This window comes from Colletotrichum scovillei (assembly GCF_011075155.1).
Source record: "Colletotrichum scovillei strain TJNH1 chromosome Unknown Contig00009, whole genome shotgun sequence".
Taxonomy (NCBI): domain Eukaryota; kingdom Fungi; phylum Ascomycota; class Sordariomycetes; order Glomerellales; family Glomerellaceae; genus Colletotrichum; species Colletotrichum scovillei.
The window spans coordinates 1,874,120-1,897,905 of record NW_023336267.1 but is presented as its reverse complement, the minus strand read 5'-3'; the positions used below and the strand labels follow the sequence as shown (position 1 = coordinate 1,897,905).

At 53.4% G+C, this 23,786-nt stretch overlaps 6 protein-coding genes across 6 annotated transcripts; 2 read left to right on the top strand and 4 right to left on the bottom strand.

Moving 5' to 3' along the window:
- Positions 1–90: 90 nt before the first annotated feature.
- Positions 91–3,628, bottom strand: HER10_EVM0003154 (extracellular protein). The gene is made up of 3 exons (XM_035472839.1): positions 1,399–3,628; positions 962–1,339; positions 91–913 (listed from the first exon to the last, which is right to left on the bottom strand). The coding sequence occupies exons 1-3, from the start codon at positions 1,860–1,862 to the stop codon at positions 451–453; spliced, it is 1,305 nt and encodes a 434-aa protein (XP_035329054.1). The 5' UTR covers positions 1,863–3,628; the 3' UTR covers positions 91–450.
- A 1,701-nt stretch (positions 3,629–5,329) lies between these two features.
- On the bottom strand, positions 5,330–10,068 carry HER10_EVM0005569 (LsmAD domain-containing protein). Its single transcript, XM_035475179.1, has 4 exons — positions 8,823–10,068; positions 8,387–8,765; positions 6,120–8,326; positions 5,330–6,066 (listed from the first exon to the last, which is right to left on the bottom strand). The coding sequence occupies exons 1-4, from the start codon at positions 8,938–8,940 to the stop codon at positions 5,849–5,851; spliced, it is 2,922 nt and encodes a 973-aa protein (XP_035329364.1). The 5' UTR covers positions 8,941–10,068; the 3' UTR covers positions 5,330–5,848.
- An 831-nt stretch (positions 10,069–10,899) lies between these two features.
- On the bottom strand, positions 10,900–13,115 carry HER10_EVM0008968 (peptidase M16 inactive domain-containing protein). Its single transcript, XM_035478473.1, has 4 exons — positions 12,774–13,115; positions 12,523–12,697; positions 11,628–12,466; positions 10,900–11,566 (listed from the first exon to the last, which is right to left on the bottom strand). Exons 1-4 carry the CDS (start codon positions 13,032–13,034, stop codon positions 11,471–11,473), a joined length of 1,371 nt encoding a protein of 456 aa, XP_035329789.1. The 5' UTR covers positions 13,035–13,115; the 3' UTR covers positions 10,900–11,470.
- A 417-nt stretch (positions 13,116–13,532) lies between these two features.
- On the top strand, positions 13,533–16,144 carry HER10_EVM0011148 (RNA polymerase III subunit RPC82). Its single transcript, XM_035480586.1, has 4 exons — positions 13,533–13,821; positions 13,881–13,943; positions 14,050–14,799; positions 14,860–16,144. The coding sequence occupies exons 1-4, from the start codon at positions 13,813–13,815 to the stop codon at positions 16,009–16,011; spliced, it is 1,974 nt and encodes a 657-aa protein (XP_035330062.1). The 5' UTR covers positions 13,533–13,812; the 3' UTR covers positions 16,012–16,144.
- A 386-nt stretch (positions 16,145–16,530) lies between these two features.
- HER10_EVM0002937 (uncharacterized protein) lies at positions 16,531–18,299 on the top strand. The gene is made up of 7 exons (XM_035472628.1): positions 16,531–16,750; positions 16,809–16,846; positions 16,913–16,954; positions 17,049–17,296; positions 17,391–17,568; positions 17,638–17,892; positions 17,972–18,299. The coding sequence occupies exons 1-7, from the start codon at positions 16,687–16,689 to the stop codon at positions 18,056–18,058; spliced, it is 912 nt and encodes a 303-aa protein (XP_035329033.1). The 5' UTR covers positions 16,531–16,686; the 3' UTR covers positions 18,059–18,299.
- A 197-nt stretch (positions 18,300–18,496) lies between these two features.
- On the bottom strand, positions 18,497–20,087 carry HER10_EVM0005998 (lysyl oxidase-like protein 2/3/4; the record flags this gene model as incomplete). Its single annotated transcript, XM_035475596.1, has 3 exons — positions 18,497–19,064; positions 19,118–19,752; positions 19,800–20,087. The coding sequence occupies 3 exons, from the start codon at positions 20,085–20,087 to the stop codon at positions 18,497–18,499; spliced, it is 1,491 nt and encodes a 496-aa protein (XP_035329410.1).
- Between the last annotated feature and the right edge of the window lie 3,699 nt (positions 20,088–23,786).

Genomic DNA, 23,786 nt, shown 5'->3' with positions numbered 1-23,786 from the left:
AGTGGCTGTCGGCTGCCAGCTGGCGCTGTCTTACCAGTCCTTGACGGGCCGGCAGGTGTCATACGTTCAACCTCATCAGATGACAAGCCAGTCACAGGCGCTTTTTTGACATCAACACCTGCAGTCGCCCCAGGGTATGTACACATCACCTGGCACGACATTGTCGACAGGTTACACAAGAGAGCCATGTTTTACAACGATCGTGGTGATTTACTATCAAGCCTGTCTGGCGTACTAACCTGCCAGCCTTTTCCTTATGCGAGCCAAGAGCCAGTCCTGGAAGATCCATGCTATCCTCAAAACGCCAAAATCTCAGAAAGCCAGAGGTTGTTCCCCATGTCTATGGATGCGTGTCCCCGTATCTCGTCCAAGTCTCATAAAAATGTCGTGAACCTTTCGACAATACATTCCGAAGGGCAGAAAAGTTGTTACACAAGAGGCCCGCGAGGCTTAGATGTGGTGTCTAGCGCGGAGGGAGCGGCGACCGTGGGCTCTCTTCTTCTGCCAGACCAGGACCTCGGTTGTGCCAGACTGGCATTTGGTGCCAGGAGCCATACTCATGAGCACCGACCACTGTCCAGAGGCACAACGCTGGAAATGAGTGCCGGAGACGCAGTTCCACTGGCCCTCGGGGGTGCAGGCCTTGCCGGGAGTCATGGAGCCGTCAGTTGCATCACCAGATCCGGCGCCAGGCGAGGGAGCTGCGGATGGAGCGGCAGAGGGGGCAGCCGAGGGGGCGGCTGAGGGAACGACTGCCGAAGTGGGAGCAGGCATGGCGGTGGGTGCCGCAGATCCTTCGGTGCACTCTTCGCTGGGTGAAGCCGGAATGCTGACGGTCGCGAGTGTGGTCGGCCGGGCAGAGGCAACGGCAGAGTTGCTAGAGGCTGGGACAGTGAGGAAGACGCCGCCAGGGCTAGTGGGAGTCAGTACAATTACAGTGACATGGGCGAGATTCACTCACAGTCCAGCAGATGAGGAGGCGCCTCCAGCAGCGCGAGTAGTCGACTGGGAGCTCGGCTGAGAGACTTGAGAAGCGGCCGGAGCGGACGGGGCAGGGGCAACGGCGTTGGCAGAGCTGCTGGGAGAGCTGCTGCTACCACCTCCAGAGCTGCCACCGCCGACTGCGACGTCACAGGTGCCGACAGGGGCAGCGGTCTTGGTGCCGGCGTTGGTGACGTCTCCAGGAGGGCCGGGGTTGGGGAACAGAACGTCGGATCCCTCGACAGTGCTGCAACCGTTGGCGATGTTGGCCTTGAAGATCTGAGGACGGCTGGCGAAGGGAGTGGAAGCGCTGCCGCCTCCGCCGGTGGTGGTGGTGATGACCGCGCAGTTCATGTAGCTATGGAAGGAAAATTAGTATGGCTCATGGCGAGAATCAGAAGGTCAGGATGGACATACAATTCTCGGTTGCCGACATTGTTGAACCAGGTCCAGGCGAACAGGGCGTCCTTGGCAGAGGGTGTGTCGGCAGGCAAGGTGAAGGTGAGAGACGAGGTGCCCGCGACAGGGCAGTTACCGATGTAGCTGTGGATGACGGTGAAGGTCTTGCCGCTGTCGAAGGAGAGGGAAGCCTGGCAACTACCGCCATTGTGGTTGGCACCGCCGGCGATGGTCATGTTGTACTGCTGACCGGCCTGCCAAGTGGCGACGGGAGAGGCCGCGGCGGTTCCGAGGAGGTTCAAGGTGCCCTTGCAGGGGAAGTCGCTGCCAGAAGCACTCAGAGGGCTGGTGATGCTGTAGTCGATGTTCTGGCCGGAGAAGGGGTTCTCCTTGGATCGCAGAGGCGGCGGGTAGGTGATGGCCATGTGAGCCGCGGCTTGGCCGGCAAGCAGCACGATCGTGGAGACGAAGGTGGACTTCATGGTGTCGTCTGGTGTTGGAAGAATCTGATCTAGGATGAGGGTGGTTTTGAGAGGATGAGAAGGCCTTCTTTAGGTGAGCTTCGCTTCCAGATGTTGTTGAAAAAAGCTTGGGTGTGTTGACTGGAAGGATAGATGGAATTTTCTGTAGGGTCAAAGAGTGTAATTGCTCCTCGTCTTGAAATGTGTGTTGGTCTGTTGATTTCTTAGGTCGGGATGGTTGAAGAATTGTTGCAGGTGAATGTAGGTGAGGTGAGTCGGTCAAATCAAGGTGAGTGAGACGGGGTGTCTTCACTTGTCTTTATCTGAATGTGGTCTTGAGAGTCGAGCCGGCTCGAGGAAGGAGAAGGAAAAAAAAGTTGGGTGACTTTTACAATGGAGAAAGGCGGTCGAAGGAATGTGTTCAAACGTCCAAACAATGAGGCTGGTCGGGAGTTGAATAATACCGGCGAATACGTAACCGTTGAAGATTTAAAAGTGGCAGGAAAGGAAGGAACGGCAGTGAGGCTACAAAGTTCTCCACGTGTAAATGGGGACGAAAGTAGGCCAAGTTGGGCTGAGTCTTGTAGCAGTCAAGAGCGTGGATGACGCAACAACACTGGACGAGGTTGAGCAACAGAAAAGAGAAATTTGTAGAGATAGGCGTGAGAAAGGGGAAAAAAGAAGGTTCCCAAGAACTCGGATCGAGCTGCTACGAATGAAGTCAGGTGAAGATGAAATAAGAGGGCTGAAGAAAGGCGGGAGGCCGTCACGGGCTCTTTATTGTCGAACAAACCACACCACTCAGCCGGCGCATCAGTATCTTGGCAAAGGAAAGGGTGCGAACAAGAGGGGGAGAGCCGCTTCGCTTCCAAGGCTTGCCAGGGTCGAAAGGCCTGCTCTCTCTCTCTCTCCGACTTCTCGTCCAGTTGCAGTCCAGAACCTGGGTTCTGATCCATGAAAGTGAGGTAGCCATGCGGCCTGGCTAGCGGTCGCGGGGTGTGCCTCTCTCGCGCCGCAACTCAACCCCTGCCCTGGGCGCATGCACCCTTCTTTTCTTCATCGTCATCCAGCAAGTCTACATTGAGATACCTCGGATGCCCATGTTGGATGCCTCCAGCCAACGAGTATAGCTACTTAGGAAGTGATGGATATGTCAACCTGCAACTCGGATACTAGTAGAAAGCAGAAACCAAAGGGGAACCCTTGAGATATCCCTTCAACGTAGTGTAGGTCCAGCATGGACGGCGTGTGGTTGATATCCTCCCTTTTCCTCTCCCTCTGGATTCTTCCTCGCAACGACCCAAGGTCCTGGCGCAACTCTCGGCTCCTCCGTCCGTCCCCTTCCTTCCTGTCCAACAACGGCTCAGTCCTGAAGAAGAAAACTCGATAAAGAAGAAATCCCCGAGTTGCGCGCCCCAAAGGAGCAGCAGCTGGATTCCTGTCCTGTGCCCCTTGCACCCTTGCTCAACCCGCCTGCTGCCGCCTTGCGGGTCCCTCACGAACCCCCCGGTCTGGTCTCGCGGAAAGCGTTACAACTTCAGAGTCACTCCCTCCCATTTGGCCGAACAGATCGAGGCATGGCAAGGGTAGGGTACCGGGTCACACCGCACCTCATCGCATGTTCTCGGTGCGATGCGGGTTAGTCGGCGAAGTGTACGTGTAAGTTGACCCTCCTTCTCACCGCGGGGCCACTCTTGGGCGACAAGAAGCGCGTTTGTCTTGTCTCTAATGCGCGGATGAAGTGGCCAAGACTTTGGAGAGAGAGAGAGAGAGAGAGAGAGAGAGAGGGTGAGAGAGGTGTGTGGGACGTGGTCCAGAAAAGGTGGGATGAACAGACCCTGGACCGTCCAAAAAGAGACAAAGTCCTGATCCAGGCATGTCATTGGCCCAGGGACGGATGCGCGAATGGCAGGCCACAGCGGTAGCTGTAGCTGCGCGGTAAAGATGTGAAGCGCAAGGGCCGCAAATCGAACCTTGGCTGAGCCGCTGTGCCTCTGAGCTGCTTCCATGTTCGCAAAGTACCTACCATCATACTACCTTACCATGCCAGCATAAGGTACTTGAACTTGGGGGAAGCCATTCAGACTGCGTCCAATCAACCAGCCTGCGTGCCTGACTGTCGCTTCAGTGCCCGGTTCACTGATTGGCGCTGTCCGTTTACAATCATATACCTAGGTAGGCGGGCTACCGCCTTGCTAGCTTGCCTTGCCTTCCAGCTCAAAGACAAACACTACAAGACAAGATACATCCCAAGCTGAGCCATGAGAGAATAGGAACAATACATCTTTCGGCAACTTGAGCCCGAGATAATCAACGCAGCTAGGTAATTCTTACGGTCCTTCACATTGAAGGACCGCGCAAAAGTGCCCCAGTCCCAGTCGTAACCTCACCTTCACCGGTGTCCTGTCCGGTGATATCTGTGGAGCGCAAAAACCACCCAAGGAAAGCAAAGTCGTCGATCCCTACGCAGTAAAGAAAGGCCCAGGCCGCCCAGGTCCACACGGCTTCATTCCAGCCAGTGTTCGGTGATGCGCGGTGTGCCTCCCCGTGCCTCCCCCGCCCTCAGCGCCTCCTCAGCCATTCCCGGGAACCGACTGTGACGTGACTTGGCAGACTTGGAGAAAGAAGCAGAAAAAGTAGAGGAAACTTTTCAAACGTCCAAACCCCCCATGCTCGATCGGGTAAGGAGGGGATAAAAGAAGAAAGCAGGGGGTTCTTGAAACATGCGACATGCGCCGTCAAATGGCATGCATCCTACAACCGCCACGAATGAGAATGGAATGTTTCCTGCCATTCCCTGAGGTACCTTAGGTACCTCATCCTCATACAGCCGCCGCCAGTCGAAAATGCATACCTACCTTACGCATGCTAAGTTCTAACAATGGATCCTGCACTGCATCAAGAGGCGCCGTAGGTTGTCACCCTTTCTAAAAAATCTCCCCACGATGATACCTCAAACTCTTTAATTATCCACCCTCAACCTCACAACTACATTCAAATCCCCCCATCATCAATAAAATAGCCCATGCAAGTATGACTAGACCCTTCTCACGTCATTCATTCTCCATTTTCCCCGTACTGTCCAGAAATAATAGTCTTTCAAAATCTGGGAATAACCGTGAACTACTAGCCCTGTTACCCATGATCAAGGTTTCATCCCGACCTCGCACAATCATGTTCCAATTCCACAACCGCTCTTCTTACCTACTGAGGTAGTTGTGTCATGGTGCCGAATATGCCGTCCCCGAGATATTTCAACAACACTAGGGTTTTCTGGTCTTCTTCTCCCTTTTCTCATGGCCACTCGTGCATCTCTGCTTTGTTCGTCCTTGATCCAAAAGCATTACACAACACTCGCTGCAAGGACTGGCATGATTGACTGCCAGAGAAACCTCCAGAACTCACCTTGTCCAATCAGGTGCAATTCACTTTGACCTTTTGAAGTAATGTTTTGTCATTTGGAGCCACCTATTGATAGATGGCTTTTTGGCCTACACTGTTCAACTCCTATGCTTTTCTTTCTCGTCACTAGCTCTACCTAGCTACCGCGACACACCCGGCCTTCACATATGCGTTTGGATCATGACTGACGTCCTCACATCCCCCTTGACCCTCTGCCGTGATCCGCTTGTGAAGCATGACAGTCCCGCTCATTCAGGCATGCGTCATCTGAACCCTTGGGACTGTCTTCTCCAACCACAAGCTGACCTATACGTGACTTTCCAGTTCAGCAAACGCTACATACAGCAAGTCCGACCCTGCCCTCCAGCTCGGTGACTGATTTCCCCCGAATGCTAGCCCCCTCGGAGATATCTCCTCGACAGCCGCTCCAGAGGTTTCCATGGACTGCTTTATGTATTTGCTGGCACATCCAAGTTGGCAGCATCCATCCCAAGCTTCGCGGATCAAGTGGTTATTCATCAACGCTAAAGGGGCCTAGATACTGAGATGTGTTGGAATAATTTTCCATGGCGTTATCGGTATGCCTCGGTGGTTTCGTCGAGCTCTCATTTGGCTTCTTCGGTAGCTCCAGGAGCGTGTCCAGGACCGTTCGCAGGTGCTGAGGGAACCTGTTGAGGACCCTGGTGCTGCCCATGGTTGTTGTACGGTTTGCCTCCATAGTTGTTGCTTCCACTGCGGTGCTGTGCACCGTATTGATGCATCTGAGAGGGACTCGTTCCAAAGTGTTGAGGTCCGGGACTATTGTACCCACGCACATTGCCAACTAAGCCGACGTGTTAGCAGTTTATTGGTAGCGACCGCCGGGTACCATCTTACCCTGACCGCCGGGTTGCTGCGGAGTGTACGCAGGCTGCTGGTACTGCACATTGGGGCTCATGCCATACACTGGTTGACCCTGCTGCGAGCCTTGATGAACCATCATCGGCGCTGACGGGCGTCCCGGACTGGGATAGCCGTTGGCTCCCGGAATCGGCTGAGGCGGCGCGCCATTTGGAGGCATGAACTGGTGGTTGCCAGCATACATTGGCATTTGGCCGGGTGCCGGCACCATGCCCTGGGGGTTGATGAATTGAGGCATCATAGGTGCTCCCATGGGACCACCAGGCTGCTGCGGCACGTATTGATGATTTTGGGAGAAGTTCCGGTAACCACCCATCTGAGGTGTAGCCGGTCCACCGTAGGGCTGCATCATAGGCTGGTTGTAGGGCACCTGACCCGCCGAGGTCATGGCTGGCGTGTTGTAAGTGATGGGGACCTGTGCCATACGCGGCGAAGCGAAGGACTGGGCCGAGTTGGAATGCATCATCCGGTGGTCATCCATATTCTGGTATGGTGTATGGGGTACATGTCCATGTTGGTTCTGTATAGGCATGGGTGGCATGTGTGGTGACTGACGCGGGCCCATACCGTGCGCAGGTTGCTGCAGATGAAAGGGAAGTTGATGCTGGTGAGCCACGCTGGGCACAACGTGAGTGTGGTTCGGTGTGGCAATTGACGACACAGCGAATGATTGCCGCTCCAAGAACTCCTTGGAAGTCATATTCATCGTGGAATCCGACTTCTCGTTGTCCGAAGGCTGTCTCCAGGTAGGCGGGGTGTCGTATGAGGGTCTCAGACCGTCGTTGTCGTCCCAGTTCCGACCCTGGGGTGGCGTGAATGTCTTGACGTGTGCCAGGATGTAACACTTCTTCACATCAACTGCCTTCGTCTTCCGACGAATCAACTGTCCAGCTGACGCCGGGGTCGATGCTGTCTCTGGGGCGTTGTTGGCAGCAGCAGAGCGAGGACTGGAACCCGCGCTGGGGTGTCCGTTCGGGTTGAAGGACGTCGCAAAGGGGTTCGGTCTGAACTCGTGGCTGTTGGGGTTTAACTTCCCGCCAAGGTGATTCGGGACACCGCCTGCACGCCGGAAAGCCTCAGTGTTGTTCGCAGGGCCGGTTGGCGGCATCCGCATGTCAGGGCCACCAGGGTGCTGGTTGGGAGGCGCCGACATCTTCTGCTGCTCCACGTGGCGCAGGCGCTGGGCCAAGGGCTGACGGTTCTGTTGCGCCATGTGTTGGCCAGATCTTTCGTTCCTGTACGTTTGGGCGTGGTACTGGGGGCTGGCGTAAGACTGGCGAGCGTTGGGATGACGGTTGGGCACATTGGAGGGAGAAATAGTATTAGCTGGCGCCGGACGAGTAGCATTCCTTGTATCAACGGCGGCTTGAGCAGCCGGGGCATCAGCAGGTGGCTTTGTTGCACCCTCCTTTGATGAAGCGTCCTTGCCCTTGAGAGTAGGTGTCGTCTTGGTACGAGCAACATCTTCCGCGTTCTGGAGAGCCTTTGCCTGGATTTCCTTCTGTTTATCGGGGTCCTTGGCGATAATGGAAATCAGGTCAGTAGGAACTGGAGTTGACAGCTTGAAGGTATCGGCGAATTTCTTCAGTTCAGTCAACTTGACTTCCTTGTCGGCCTTGGCCTTGCTGCTCCGAACTTTTTCAGCATTCTGCCGCTGCTGACTGGCAAACGTTCTGAACGACTTCAAGACGTCTTCTTCGACGGTGGCAGTAGCACTCGGAGCTCCGGGGGCGCCTTCTTTGACCTGAGGAGAGATCGTTCGGCTTGCAGTTGCAGAGGGACGAGCTTGAGTAGCCGACTTCTCAGCAGCCTTGGCGTCGCCGGGCTTTGCGGCGACGGTCTGCTTCGTCTCTGCAGGCTTCGTCTCGGCCGGCTTAGTCGGCTCCTGCTTCGGGGCAGTCTTCGTAGCGGGGGCAGCAGGCTTGGGATCAGCGGCTTTCGCCGCCTCGGTACCTTGGGTAACACTGCCCTTGTTGACGAGCTGGCTTAAAAGCTTGGCATCTTCGGGCTTCACTGTGGTCTGCTTCTTTGCGGGGGCTCTCAGTTGCGACGAGATGATCGCGGGGTCAATCGGGGCGCCAACGACAGTCGCATTCGAAGCGGGTGCTCGCTTGGCAGGAGGCGTGTACTTGTTTTCGCGGCTCGACAGAGGAGGGAAGTCCTGACGGCGGACTCCGCTGTATCTGAAAATGGGTGTTAGCTTTGGCTGCTTCAAGATGAAGACATCAAACAGAGAGCCTTACTTGTCTTCCTCATCCCCACCCTTGTCGTCACCACCGCCAGTGACATAATCCATGACACGCTCCTCCGCAACGTGCGCCGTGGTGGCCAAGCTTCGCTCGATCTCGCGAGCCTTGCGCTCGGCAGCAGCCATGCGATCACGGTACTGTGGGTGACTTTTGTCAATGGTGGTTGTGTAGATGTTCTCATCGTAGTCGGTCTTGAGGCCGAAGAGCCGCTCATTTTCGGCGAATTGGTCCCAAGCTCCTCCACTGCCAGATGGCTTCTCCAAGCTGCCATCGATGCCATCGTTGGAGTCGGGGACCCATGGCTGGAGGGTTCGCTCGGTGCCGGGTCTATTGTTGGAGATAGCGGTATCGGTTCTGAACCCAGATCGAGCGCCTGTAGTACAATTAGCATTATGTTTTCGCAGTGGCCAGGTTTAAGAAAAAGGCATGCCGTTTTGGCCCTTGCCGTCAGCCTTACCACCCATGGCCGAATCCCTCTTATTGTAGGACATATTGTTGGACTTGTTTCCGTTGTTGATCTCGCTCTGAGGTTTCTTAGGGGCGACCATCTTGCAGCCGTGGGCTGTCGAGGTAGTACAGGTAGGGTTCTTTCGACAGCAGTGCCACCTTGGCTACCAATAACCTCCAGTCCCCTACGAGGAAGAAGTCAGCCAACGCTTTGGTTATTATTTTTGTGCATCAGAGCAGAGTGGTTCGGGTCGGAATTTCGAGACGCAATCGAAAATGAAGAAACAAATCGACTTCAGACGGTACGCTGATGATCGGAGGTCACTCCGCTGAGTGCGAGGTAAAGAGTCTGTGAATCAGTGGTACTACGCACCTTGCGACGGGAATCGGAGGATATATCGGTTCGTTGGGTTCGAGAATCGAGCAGTCGTCGTTGACCCTTGATTGTCGAGATGTTCAGACAGTGAGGCCGCAGCGGGCCCGACAGTTCTGAGCAGATTCACCTGCAGTAACGACAATATCGGCCACGATTAGCTTCCTAGGGTCAACGGCGGGGGAGAGAAGCAGTGTGAAGGACAGATAGCTTCAAGTCGCAGCTTGACGTGTGGTTGGCGACGACGATCAAAGCAGCGAAGAGGGAACAAGGGGAGGTGCGATGCAGTGGGAAAAGGCAGCGCAAAGGAAGAAAGAGAGAAGGTGGTGTTGCTATGTCCAAGGTGTAGGGCTGAAGGACGATGCGAAGATTGGGAAGGAGGATGATGGCTAAGTGTCTCACCTGGTCGAGAGGGTCTGCGAAGAGGGCTGAATAGGCCCGGCAAAAAGGGGAGAGAAACGAAAGTCTCCCCCAGATATAGTCCTTGTCGAGAAGGAACTGCTCAATTTGCGTCGCAATTGGGCAACTCCGAGAGGAGGGTTGAGAGGGGGGAGAAGCAGGCACAAGAGACCGGCGTCGATCGTGGGCATAAAAAAGGGCGAGGACGTGGAGGGAGTTGGGATTGGGTGTGGAGGTTGAGGTGAGGTGAGGTGAGGCTTTGTTTTCCCTCCACCAGTGTTCAGCAGCAACTGGCACCAGCAGTCCCCTACTGCGTACTGGACCTGTCCGGGTGCTGGGCGTTGTGTGGGATTGGGAGATGCTTAACTTGGGGTACCTTCCTTCGCCCGTGGGCCCTGCCCTCTGGTGTGGTGTACTTCGTACCCTGCGCCTTGCACTTTGGACGGGGGCTAGCGAGGGAAAAAGGCGTGGTGTGGGTGGTGGTGCGGGTACGGATAGTGCTCCCGGGGGATGGCTAGAGATGAGTGGCCCCTGGATCGTTTTAAGCCCCTCGAACCAATCCACCACCATCAGCGCGGTTTATTAAAGGCACGAGACATCTCCTTAGGCTGCCTCATGTCGTCCTATACTGCAGATACACTCCTGAGCTAAGGTCTGAGGTTGCTCTTCCAACTTTGGGGGTTCGCACTCGCACAATTACCTCATTCTTGTTCCATTGCTGCAGCCCCCAACTTCTCACCTGAGCTGCTCTGGAAAGCACGTAGGTAAGGTAGGGTACCTTAGGTATGGATGGACCGTCTGGTTGTCTGGCTGCTCTGCCTTAACATGAGGTACCCAAAACAGGTACCTTGTCGCCCAATGATACCTTACCTTACCTCACCGAGGGGCCGTGCTCTGTGTTGTCCCCTCACCACCATGTCCATGCAGTGTTTCGAGCAACTCTCTGTCAAGATTTGGTGTAGTTAATTATTGCACCTTGTTGCCTCATTCTTTTCTCCCATTGGCTATATGCTTGGCCAAACTTGCCATTGTGATCTTTAACTGCTTCCACGGAGTATCGACCTCTTCCAAGCTACGGTGGTATACCAGCCGCAGGTCCATCTTCCTTGGGCAATACGCTCTTGAAGTTGCGCAGTCTTACCAGTCTACCTGGGTGGACATGGAAGTCTTTTTGGCGAATGCACCCACAGCCAATAAGCTTTTGGTCAGGCCCCAACACCAATGAGCTGTGTCCATGTAGCCTTCGTTGTTGCTCCGGTACCCCAAGACCCCTGATGGACCGGTGGTTGTTGTAACCTTCATGAACGGAGAAACACTATGCGCCATCCTAAGTAGTACTATGTGGCAATGTGCACTCGTTGCAGGGTACATACAGAGCCTCCTTCTTACCTATGTCATATCAATCTCTAGAGGTCAGCCGCGGAGAAGCCAACTGTCAGACCACATGAGAAGGGGGAAGGCAGGTACTACCGTGTCAACCAACAGACTCGTGCGTTTGTAGAGACACATTTTCGTCATCTACCCCGCGGATTAGACATCGCGCTTCTGGAGAATATCTTCGGCCCCTTCTATGTTCCTGTGAGCGGTCCCTCTACCCTCCACATGAGAAACGTTGAGAGACACCGATATCTCTACAGGCTGTTCATTAGAGGAGACAACAATAGCGTGTGATCCTAAGCACAACACGGGCCAGTATATGAACAAAACAATTTCATACGCGGGAATTAGGCAAGCTAGGCAGACACAAGAAAATTCTACTACATATGTTCACAAAGGATACATTTCCCCATTCTACCGCAAATGCTTGACTGTTGATACACGGTTCATTCGGCCGCTATAAGACAGGGCTAAATCCCCATTTATACCCGGAGGCCAAGCTCCTCAGCGTACGGCAGAGCGAACAGGTCACCCACTGCCGCAACACTGGCCTTACCCTCCAGGATCGTCTTCGTCGCCTGTAATATGATGGTCAGCGCCTTGTTCGTGAAAATGTGTTAGAAATCTCAGTTGACTTACCGCCTTGAGCTTCTCAGCCGTAACAGACTCGATAGACTTGATAGCCTCAGTGGCGTCAACGGCCTTGCCGCTGTGGACGAGGCTGGATCCAGCAAGGAGGATGCTACCGCTGCGCTTCTCGGAAGCCTCAAGGGCATCGAACTTGGCCTTGGCAATAGCCTTGGTCAGGTCCTCCTTGCTGACGGTACCCTCGGCGATGCTCTTCAGAGCCTTAGCGGTCTCTTGGGCAGCACCACGGACAGCAGAGGCTGAGCCAGCGAGCTGGATGGTCAGGAGGCCAGCGTCAGAGTAGGACAGGTTGACGGTTGAGGTGGACAAGCCCGGAACAACACCAACAGCCTTGTTGATCAAGCTGAAGCCAGTGGACCACTTGATGTTGGACTTGCCGCCCAGCAGAGCCGCAAGTACGGCCAGCTCAGGAGAAGCCTGGCCAGTCGTGGCACCGGGGAAAGCAATAACATAGGCGTTTCCAGAGGGGCTGTAGGTACGCTGCTCACCACCGAAGTACTTGGTGGCGGCGGTGTTCAGGGCCAGCTTGCCGGAGGAGGCAGAGGGAACCGACTTGAAGAACTGCTCAGCCCACTTGCTGACGTTCGCGGCGGAGGCACCATCGGCGACAAGGGCGATGTTAGACTTGGCGAAGGCGGCCTGGGCGAAGTCGGAAACGGCGTACTCGCTGAGGTAGGGCTGGATAGGGATCGAGGGCGTCAGGTTGGAGGGAGAGCCGAGGCCGGAGTGGAAAGCAACGGAGTGGGCGGAGTCAAGGGCAAGAGCGGCAGCGCTGGTGCCAGACTGCTTCAAGCGGAGAACAGGCTGGACCTCCTCGTGGAACTCGTGGGCTAGATAAACGGTCAACCAACCATGCCACAATCTCACATGTATTTGCGAGTCTCACTGGTGTACTTGGTCTGGGAGACGACCTCGGCGAGGAGTTCCGTGAAGTAGGGAAGGTCATCGCGGAAAAAGCTGGCCTCGAGAACGAGGGCTTCGCGGGTGTGGTATGCGGTCAATTGGCTGCCGAGGAGTTCAGACTCGCGAACGATACGCAGACCAGAGCGTTTTGTCGTGTTCTACTCGTTGAAAATCGTGTCAGCGCAATGTCTACGTAGAAAACATTCCAAGGGTTGGGAACAGGTCGCATCGTACCTTGAAGGCGAAAGACTCGAGGCCAGCGGCCAAACCGGGAAGAGGCTGGTATCTCGTACCGGCCTTCGCCACGATAGCCAACTTGGTCGTAGGGCCCTGAGAGTCTCTGGCGGCAACCTTGACACCACCAACGTCGGCGGTCTCAAAGGCGCCGGAGCCAGCAGCAGCGCTGGCGAACCGGCGACCCGAGATTGTGCGAGCACAGCTCGAGTTGCGGAGGGTCTGCTGCGCAGCCCTCGTGAGGGACGGTCTAGAGATCATTGCGATGATGCGGTTGCCGACAATTGGCAGATCCAGTTTCGTGACGCTCAATTCGTCGGAGCTTCAACAAGAAAGTGCCTCGTTCACATCCCGACCAATTTTCGATCCATCGAACGAGGTTAGCTACGGGTCACTCGTAGCGTCACGTGATAAAAAACTGCCTTATCCCCGAACCTCCAATGAAAGCCCGTCTGATTACCTGGCACAGGGGCCGAACACTCCACTCTGCTTCCTCCATCGCCCGTAGCTTGCCTTAGGTAATCAAAGTGATGAGTCGCAGAATCCGTGAATCCCAGGTTTCCGACATTAGGTGGTGAGGCTGGTGTCAAGCCACAAGCCACATGCCATGGTAAGCACCCGCCATCCCAAGACTCAATTAACGTCTCAATTTCGGGCCCCATTCGAGCATCGCAGATCCATTCTTACCTAAGTTTTTGGTACTGCACCTCAGAGGTTCTAGTCACGCCTTCCATCCACCTGGAGCTTCAGCCTCCATGACTCTGTCGGTGACTCGGCGCTTTCCATCGACTTTGTCCCCCACCCCGCCTTAGGTGGCCCGCCGCTCAGAAAAAAAGTTCCCATACTTTTATTTCAGTCCCTCCACCACTTGAAGACCGCGACCCTCAATACGACAAAATCATTCGTGGCCAAGTGCTTTGTTCAATACCCAGCACACGGCACTGTATTATCTCAATGACTTCTCGGTAGCTTGTGTGGCAGCTCTAGGGATATTGAGAGGATCTCTAGAGTCAATTGATTCCTGAATCCAAGTTTCGCCATGTTGGTGGTAGGTTTCGCATCGCGCTGATCAAGCTGAAGTCATAATCCCTCTAACTCCTCCACCAGACCAAGCATGGCGCTGAGCTATGCGCTCACCTCGTCAACGATATATGCGGCGAGCTACCTGCAGTAAGTATTAAACACTATCTCCATGTCTCACACGGCGCAATATAATCGCAGCCTCTACACATTATGTAGCCTCAACAGGTCATGCTAACAAATGCTCTTCTTCCAGCGAATTCTAGCTGTGCTATTCAGCAAGGGCAGATCTACCATTGCTCAACTTATCCAAACCACTGGTCTTACTCCGCGGCAGCTGCGCCATGGCCTAGCCCTCCTCGTTCAGCAAAGCCTCATTTACCACGAGTCCGACTCCAATAACAAGATCGGCACGTATGAAGCGAATCCCGATGGATGCTACAATATTATCCGCGCTGGAAAAATAATCGAGATGGTTGGCACCGAATTCGGCCCCGCGGAACAGGAGATTGTACAAACTATTATGCAGCTCGGCCACGCTCGGGTGTCGGATCTCTTACAGGCTTTCGAGGGGAGGAACGGGACAGGTCTCAATGGCGACCATGCGACGAATGGCCATGTCAATGGCAACGGCTCTAAGGCAAAGGTCAACGGGCATGGGCCGTCGCATGCGGCTCAGGAGCTCCACGCTGTCTTGAATCGGCTAATTGTGGCGGAAATTGTTGACCAGGTTGGGCCCAAGACGTTCAGAAACCCTGAAGACGTTTACCGCGAAATCGAAGAGGAGGTCACCAAAACGGCCCCTGGCGAGCGAGCGACAGCACGGAACAAAGAACTCATGCAAACAGAAGTTTCAAAGAGACTCCGAGAGGCACGCGACGAGAGCAAAAAGTTGAAGCGACAAGTCGGACGAGGTAACATGTTTTCGACCAAGCGGAGGAAGCTTGCCAATGGCAAAGGAGCAAGAGAATCCGCAGACTGGGATGAGGATGTACCTGAGATCGATGTGAGTCTTCATCTGCACGAAAAACTCTTTTCCTCTTCCCTGGCTAATCACAAAGTTTAGTCGCACATTGTTCTCAGGGTCAACACCGAGAAGTGTCTCGTTGAGCTGCGAAACCAGAAGCTAGCCCAGTACGCAGCCGATGCTTTTGGAGAAGTCACCGGCCTTGTATACCACACGGCTTTACGGCTGTTGACGCAACAGGTGTCCCGTTGTCAGTTGGATCCGAGAATCGACTCTGATAACGACGCAGACGGTCCAGGCTCAAACTCACGCCAAGCCACTGTGACCAGTCTGGAAATACTCGAAAACCTTGATGAATCCGTTGACGTCTCTCATGGAGTTGGAAAGGCTTCTGCGGATCAGATTGACGTTCGCAGTGCTGAGAAGGTTAGAGCCACGCCAGGCCAGCCTATGTACGATTCCGACGACTCTGATTATGAACCTCCGATGGCTCCGAGGGCTTCTGCTCGTCCCAACATGAACGGCGCAGCAGATTCGGGCGATTCCGAAGACGAGGGGCCACGGACAGCTTCTGGATCCCGCGAGGTCAGATTCGAAGATGGGCCCATATTCGGCGCTAGCCGTATCGATCAAATGCGGCAGCATTTGCTACTACTCTCTGAAAGCCGTCAAGGATTTCTGCGGCACTGTGGCAGTCAAGGCCGAGGGCAGTGGACCGTCGATTTCAAGCCATTAATCGAGGGTTTTAAACAGACGGAGGTGGATGCCGTCATCGAGCAGTCATTCGGTCGGCATGGACTGCGTTTGACTCGCATTATGCGAGAGAAGGGCAAGTTGGACGAGAAGATGCTCCCATCTCTCGCTCTCATGAAGAAAGGAGAGGTTCAGGGCAAAATGCTTGCCATGCAGATGGCCGGCTTCGTTGATGTTCAGGAGGTTCCCAGAGATGCCAGTCGAACAGCGACGCGAACAATGTTCTTCTGGTTCTTTGACATTGAAAGGACCGAGGCGCAGCTGGTTGATGACTACTACAAAGCGATGCTTCGATGCCTTCAAAACCTGGAAGTGCATCGCTACCGAGAACGCAATATTCTGTCATTCGTCGAGAGAAGGGACGTAAAGGGCAAGGAGGAAGAGGTCATGACTGCAGAACACTACAACAAGTACAGCAAGTACCTGGAGTTGCAGAGCAAACTTCTTGCTCATGTCATGAGACTGGACGAACTAGTGGGAGTCTTCAGAGACTACTAGATTGAGGCATAGAACCGTACACTACGCCTCAGGTGCCACCATCATTGGCATATGCAATGAGCTATTGGGCGAGTGGCTCAAAATTGGGGAGGGCAAAAGGATGATAGATACCCAAAATCAAAAGGAAGCGCAGTTTTTTCTAGGAACGGCGTATCAGCATTATACACAATCTTCCTTAGCTGAAATAGGGGTGCAACTCTCTATTTCATCCAAGTGGACGTTCTGTTCTGACAGCATGACATGATTTCGAGTGAGAATGTACGTTCAATAGGTCGCGGTCAAGTGAATCCATATCTATAGACCGAGCCGCAATCCAGCCCGATCGGTCGAGAACGGTCGGAGCTAGCGTACCGGTCGGTAGATGGAAGCTGCTTCGGCGCGGCGAACCAATCCCTGCCGTGCTAGGCTCCACTTCCCGGTGCTCGGCGATCCAGGGGGGCCTGTCCCTGCAGGGTCAGCAAAAGTTAAGCTGCGAGTTCGGTCCAAAGTGGTTGAGTAAAAATTTCCCAGCTGTCGACTCCAAAACTTTGAATCACCCTCCTCTTTTGAGCTCCTGATATCCGTGCCCCCACGACCTGACGACAGTCCGAACCTCTGGAACCCGCCTTTTTTGCTCTTGTTCAATTGGGATTTCTATAATTTCCCCTTCGCACTTTATCGCAGATTCCTATCAAGATGTCTCCGACTGCTGGTACTGGACGGGAGAAGGAGTCGAACACCGCGCGACTCCTGGGCTCCGGTATGCTCCCTCTTTCTTGCGCCCGCGCATGAAAGCTCGGCGTGCTGACGTTTTTCAGGCTCCGCTGGTATCGCTGAATTGGCCGTCTTCCACCCCGTGAGTCCCGCGAAGAGCTACGATTAGTTAAAGGGCTGTGGGACGAGAAGCTAATAAGAAGCTCAGGTCGACACCATCGCGAAGCGCTTGATGAGCAACCAGACCAAGGTACGCCGGACCGAGCTCCACCCCCCTCCCTTTCCTGCCTCCCGCAAGCAAAGCTTCAACGACATGGGAAAGCTGACACGTTTCCGCATTTAAGATCTCCGGCGTCGAGCAGCTCAACAAGGTCATCTTCAAGGACACCGCCAACGCGACAGCGGGCCGCAAGTTCGTTTCGCTCTTCCCCGGTCTGGGATACGCCGCCGGCTACAAGGTCCTCCAGAGAATATACAAGTATGGCGGTCAGCCCATCGCCAGGGACTTCTTGGCCAAGAACTACGGCGAGGACTTTGAGCGCGCTTTCGGCAAGAAGACTGGCAAGGCTATCATGCACTCCACCGCCGGCAGGTGAGTGAAATTCTCCCCTCCAGGCGCAAAGCTCGGAGACCGAAGAAATCTGTGGGGACAAGAATCGCTTTCTGACGCCGCGAATTTATCACAGTTTGATCGGTATCGGAGAGATCGTCCTCCTTCCCCTCGACGTCCTCAAGATCAAGAGACAGACAAACCCCGAGGCCTTCCGCGGCCGTGGTGTCTTCAGAATCGTCGCCGACGAGGGCTTCGGCCTGTACAGAGGTTGGGGCTGGACCGCCGCCCGTAACGCTCCTGGTTCCTTCGCTGTAAGCACACTCCCATGTCATTTTCATGTCTATGGCAGTGACTAACCTGTGTTTCTTTCCTATCAACAGCTCTTCGGTGGTTCCGCCTTCACAAAGGAGTACCTTTTCAAGCTCGAGGACTACAACAAGGCCTCGTGGTTCCAGAACTTCATCGCCTCCATCGCCGGTGCCTCCGCCTCCCTCCTCGTCTCCGCTCCCCTCGACGTCATCAAGACCCGTATCCAGAACCGCAACTTTGAGAACCCCGAGAGTGGTTTCAGAATCATTTCCAACATGATGAAGAACGAGGGTGCCACCGCTTTCTTCAAGGGTCTGGTTCCCAAGGTAAGACAAGACTATCCAGCAGCTCCCCCTCAAGTCCTTCCTCTATCGACCACCTGCTGACACTCGATTTTCTTTCTAGCTCCTCATGACTGGACCCAAGCTGGTCTTCTCATTCTGGCTTGCACAGACCCTCATTCCCGCCTTCGACGGCATGATTAAGAAATAAACGAAGAAGAAAAGGAGCCTAGACGGTCACAACAAAAAAGAAAAACAAGCAACGGCGTTGGATGGGTAGAACGTGGAGTCTCGGAGCTGAGCCCGATAGATCGTTGGACATGACGAAGACTCGACGAAAGGGTATAGACAAAGATGAGAAAGCGAGGCCTAGCAGCTACCCAAAAAGAAGGTTGGCTTGCGGCCCGGTTAATGTACAACAAAGTAGGGTTCATCTTGATGAGAAAAATCGCCTCTGTTATTAATAAAGATACATATCAAAGTCAATGCCTCTATCGGGAAACATCAAGGCTCTTGGTCCTTGGAGACGTCACTTTCGAACCTGCAAAAGCCCGCATGCTGCTATTTAAAGCTGTCTGTGGGTTCACCATTGCTAGGCAAAGCTCAGCTTGAGGATTAGTATAAGACACTTAATCAGTAAACATAGGCTCTACAGCTTAGCAATGACATTATCTCCCGCAAGCAACCCCTCAACCTCTCGTCCTACGGTAGTCCCCCTCTCAATTGCCCCGTCAATGAACCCTCGCCATCCATCAGCCCAATCGGCGCTCGCGAAGTGAACCCTTCCTTCTGGTCTTTGGAGCTCCTTAAGCCACTTGCTCATTGAACTAGGTCCCCAGCAACTCCAAGTGCCTTTGGCAAGGCTGTCGTTGGTCCAATCATGGGTGAGGTAAGCTGTTACATCGGCTTCGGGTCTGATGTTATTTTGAAAAGTCGTGATCATCTCAGTAGACGCCTTCGGGTCGATATGACGCGCGCCGTAGCCAAACCCGATGCAAAAGTTGCCAGAGTCTGCTTGGTCAGTAGTGCCGTTGTGGTCTGAGAATGCAAAGCACCACGGTGAAGTCCCGTATCCATTCGCCATGGAGAACCACCCTGGTTCAGGCTTCGCAAGCCGGAAATGAACCTTGCTTCCCTTATTGATGTGGCCGGCCTGTATGGCTTCCATTCTGAGCGGTGAGAGTGGCGGGGAGAAGGTTACGTCTGACAGACAGTTCCTTGGGCATATTGTTAGCATCTTAAGTATCCGAGTTGACGAGGAAGCACTTACAAAGGAATAGTTGAGATGCAATACTTGGCCTCGAACCGACGTTCATTCTTCGTGGACACCACAACAGTCGATCCCTGCTGCTCTACCTTCTCAACCACGGCATTGAACACCACATGCCCGCGGTAGTCATCCAGAATCGCCCGGGCCAGCGAGGTCATCCCGCCTCCACCGAGCTTGTACATCCCAGCAAGCTCAAACGTCCCGGCCATAGAGTGGCCCCCCAGGGCATACCAGCGCAGTACTTCGGTGAAACCGCACTCGCTGCCGGGGACCGCGCCAAAGGAACTGATCATGGCGTCGAAGAGGTCCTTGTTATGCTGACTGACATCGAGTTGATCCAGACGGTCTTTGGCGGAGAGATGATCGTACTTCATCCAGAGCGCAGGGAGGCGGAATGGATCGTGGGGATAAGGCATCAACTCGCGGCTAGAGAGACCATCGATCGAGCAGAAGGCATCCGCGACGATTTGGACGGCTGTATTGGTTGCAAGGGTATCGACCAGCCCAGGCTTCGAGTCTTGTGGTGTGTAGAGTGTGTTCTCCACGGCAGCTGTACCTGAAGACGTCTTCAGGTTGGATTGTAGGCCGTATCGATGGATTTCTGTAAAGACGTGGGGTTGGTGCCTGTTTGTCCTCTAGTTAGTCAGCCTGCACCCTTTGCTTGGTGACAACTTGAAAAGACTTTCCAGTGTACCCATGTCCCGCCCATCTCAAAGTCCTCTCCTAGCGCGTTGGCTGTCCATGTCCTACCTCCGATGCGATCTCGGCCTTCCAAGAGGAGAACTCGAGCGCCGGAGTCACGGCTGAGGTTGCGCGCGGCAATGAGGCCGGCGAAGCCGCTTCCAATCACGACTACGTCGTATGTTTTGGTGATAAAAGACTCTGGGGTAGAGTCTACCACTGCTTTTGTAGATAGACCTGTTGTTTCCCCGGACGGAGTCCACAGGTAGCCGTCCCGAGTCGAAGGCATGGTATGAAAGGTGAACAACGGGGTGTAAAGTAGATGATAACCTGTGACGATGTTCAAGGAGTAATTATTAGAGCAAACTCATAAAGACAAGATGTTCCGAAGCCTGACGCCGACTGGAAAGTCAGAGTCTATTTATGCCCATGTCCACCATTCCCATCTCTGCTATCGACGTTGTCGACTACATCGTGGCGGGTGGGGACACATATTTCCTAATTAGGACAAAAAGTGCGAGGTGCGCCACTACATCATGAAGCGCGTAAACGGATGACATTCATCTGCCGAGACCTCCGAATTCGCTGATAACGCTGGTTCTTATTTGGACCATGAAATTTGCATGATTTCTTACTTGCTCCGCTTCTACTCTTACCAATGCCTGGTAAAGTCTGCGGGTTCTCATGTGAGAGTCTGGGCTGAAGTACCTACGCCATGCTTATCGTACCTTTACCCCAACATTGTCTCCAGCCCTCCTTCTTCCATTACATCGATCCAATGATAATTTCTACTCTTTGGTAAGAGATTACCAGAGAAATCTGCGGTGTTCAAGTTGTCCAAGCGCGCCCAAACTTCCTCCAAGATGAGCAACCCATGCCTCACAGGCTTCAGTCGAATCAACTGGTAAAGCCAACGGGTGCGCATTCTTACAAACTCTCTCCACCTCGCGACCTCTTTCGAACTGCCTAGAAACTCAATACCTTCACCGGCAATATTCTCTCTCGAAACTAGACCCAGAATGCTCCCGGCGATGATGAGCGGTAAAAGCTGCGTCGAGACGGTGCCAGATGTGACGGGTATCCCTTCCATGATCTGGAGGATTCTCAAAGCAAGACTGCAAACTCTTTCTACCGGCAGGTTCTTCTCCTGCTCATCGTCATTCAGCCCGGCTTCGTGGTCCTGAACGGCGTGTGTTCCCACTACTTCGGGAAATGCCCTAATCAACTCAAGTAGAGCCGCCAGCCGGTGACACTGCTCCATGGCGATTAGGTGATCCAGAGGCGTAAATACATCCCCGATTTCCGTGATTGAGCTCACAGTCGGCGCTTCAAGCGCTGAAATGCTCTGTATCAAAGCCGTGGCTTGTCGTAGGAGATCCCAGTAGTAGGATGTATCCTGGGTAATGCCGTCTCTCCTTTGGAACATGCCCGGCGAGCTACGCCGCAGAGCTCTCAGTCTCCTCACCAGCGCCGCCGTTTTAGCGAGGTAGATGAACGTGGCTGTTCCGACACCTGTCCAGGGACATGGGTACCTTTTGAGAGAACATTGGAGGTGGCAGAAGACGTCTAGGTAGGATAGGGCATCTGTATCTTGGTCCACGATGAAGGAGCTCATGGCTTCCCAGTACACCATGGATGAGACCACAAAGTCTTGCGTCGCGCCCAATACTCTTCTGTGGTTGGTGGTGTTGAGATGGCTGGATAACATCCAAGCCTTGAACAGTTCCCTCGATCCGTGGAGATGCACTAACCCCGTGGAAGATACGTCGTGCCAGGCCTGTTTGTAAACTCATTAATCATAGACCGCGTGAGAAACTGAATGAAGCTGAGAGAGCGTTGAGAACATACTGATGTCATCCCTAGTAGAATAGTCCCCAGTAGCACGTCATCTTGAATCTCATCTCCAACTGGTCTCCTTACTGTTGGCTTGCGGTAGGTGGAGACTTCAGACCCATCGCTAGGAGGTGGCGTGGGTAGCTGTCCAGCGAGATACGAAATGGCCTTTGTCTGAAGTTTCAAAGGAACAACAACCTTGGACTCTTCGTTTTGGTAGAGGTGTGCGGCGGACATGCTCAACACGCAGTAGAGCAATAGCGGAGACTGGCTGAATAGTCTAGGTACCTCGGAGCGGAATGGATTGTGCAGGGAATCGAAAGAGGATAAAACGTGACAGACTGTAGAAAAGTAGTAGTGTAACAGTGGTGATATCTCTCCCGAGTAGTCCTGAATTGGTGTTGGTGTGATATTGTATATGCTCTTGAAAGCTGATGGCTCCAGGACTGTATCGGGTTCTTCTGTCTCGGCATGGGGAGGCACATCTTGAAGATGCTCAGGTGCCAGGGTGGTTGAATACTTTTCAACCACCGAGAGCCTGTGGACACTTTGGACCGGTCTTGAAGTCTTGCGGCTGCAAGTCTCGGTCGAAGTGCGATCCCAGATTGTAATCCTCTCATACTTGGTAGACCATCTCGCAGGTCTCTTGTACCCGGGGCACTCGGCCCCAATCTTGATACATCTCTGACAACTCGGCTCCTGCTCGTCGCACTTTACTCGCTTTTTATTTACATCCCGACGTCAGAATTGAGTCCCAAAGCTGTCGATGGAGGTGCCAGCTCAGAATCGACTTACCCGTCGCTTACACACGAGACAGCCACCTTGATTGGAAGACCAGACGTTTGTTAGTGAGAGGAACCACCACGATCGATAATGGAGGCCGCGGGTGTGACGCACTTCGAGACTTTTCATTCTTATTCCGAACGGAATAATTCATCGTCATTTAAACAATCGAGATCCAGAACTCAGCTGTTCTGACTTGTGAAGGTTGATACGGAGTATGATGGTCGTCGGCTTGGTGTTATGGGGTTCCCCGCTCTCTCGGAACTCATACGGAACGGTTCGGTGTTGTAGCGCGGAACCGGCTCCGATCACGATAAGAAAGATAAAGGGCATTTGCCATCTCAATTATGGAAATTTCATACAAATTGAAGAGCTGCATGGTTTCGGATAATTGCGTGTCTCAAAAGGAGGCATCACCTAAATGTAAGATTGAACAGAGGTGGGCTCGATTGTATGGACCTCCCGAGCCTGATGTTGGTATGAGGGTTGAGGGATTGGATGGAAAGTTGAGGCAAATGTCTTATTTCCTACTTAAACACTGAGATCGCTGTGTCTAGTCGTCATTCGTTTTCTTCCTAATGGGACTATTCGTCTATAAAGGATGAGGCATAGTCCTTCTATCCTCGAAGGGCAGCAAACATATCCAAACAGAATATCACGCTCGTCGAGGACCGCAAATCCTACGTTTTCTACCTGTGCCGCCTCACACGAATTACAATAACTCATATATTATTAAAGGCTCATCATTGAATAACTAAAGACTGAATGTCATGCTTTCAATGTCAACGGCTTTGTCGCCTTTGAAGCTATGAGTAAGTGTAAGGTATTGTAGCGCGAGCTTAAGACAATCGCTATATTGTGAAAACGAACTTTACCGGCAAATTCTATGTACTTATTTGATTCATCTCAATTGAGTAGCCCAAGAAGTCTGTAAAAGAACAATTCTGCAAGGATCGTATTCTCTTTTGTCCCTCTTATGCTCTATGGTGGAGTCTAATGAAGGTTCGGGGACTAAGGCGGCAACAGCCAGATATCTAACACAAATCTCATGTTATCAGGAGTTATTCTGACATCTAGTCCCTCAGAATATTTATCTTGAAGTGAAAATAGCCTAACTTCCACGATTCATAGCTACACAAACTTCCTTCCGGACACAGTCCCTCGTCGTCCCATCACGATATGATCATCTTGTCCGCCTTGAACCACCACATACGACCATACCCATTGGAAAATTCGGGATCCCGTCCGCTCTCCCATAGACAAGCCAATGAGGGCCGGATTAGTAGTTGGGTCGGTGACGACCAGCGAATACCTGGTGTTGTATGTTTTTTTGTTGATTTTCGTCGTGTTTTGAGGTTTTTGTGCTCCACCA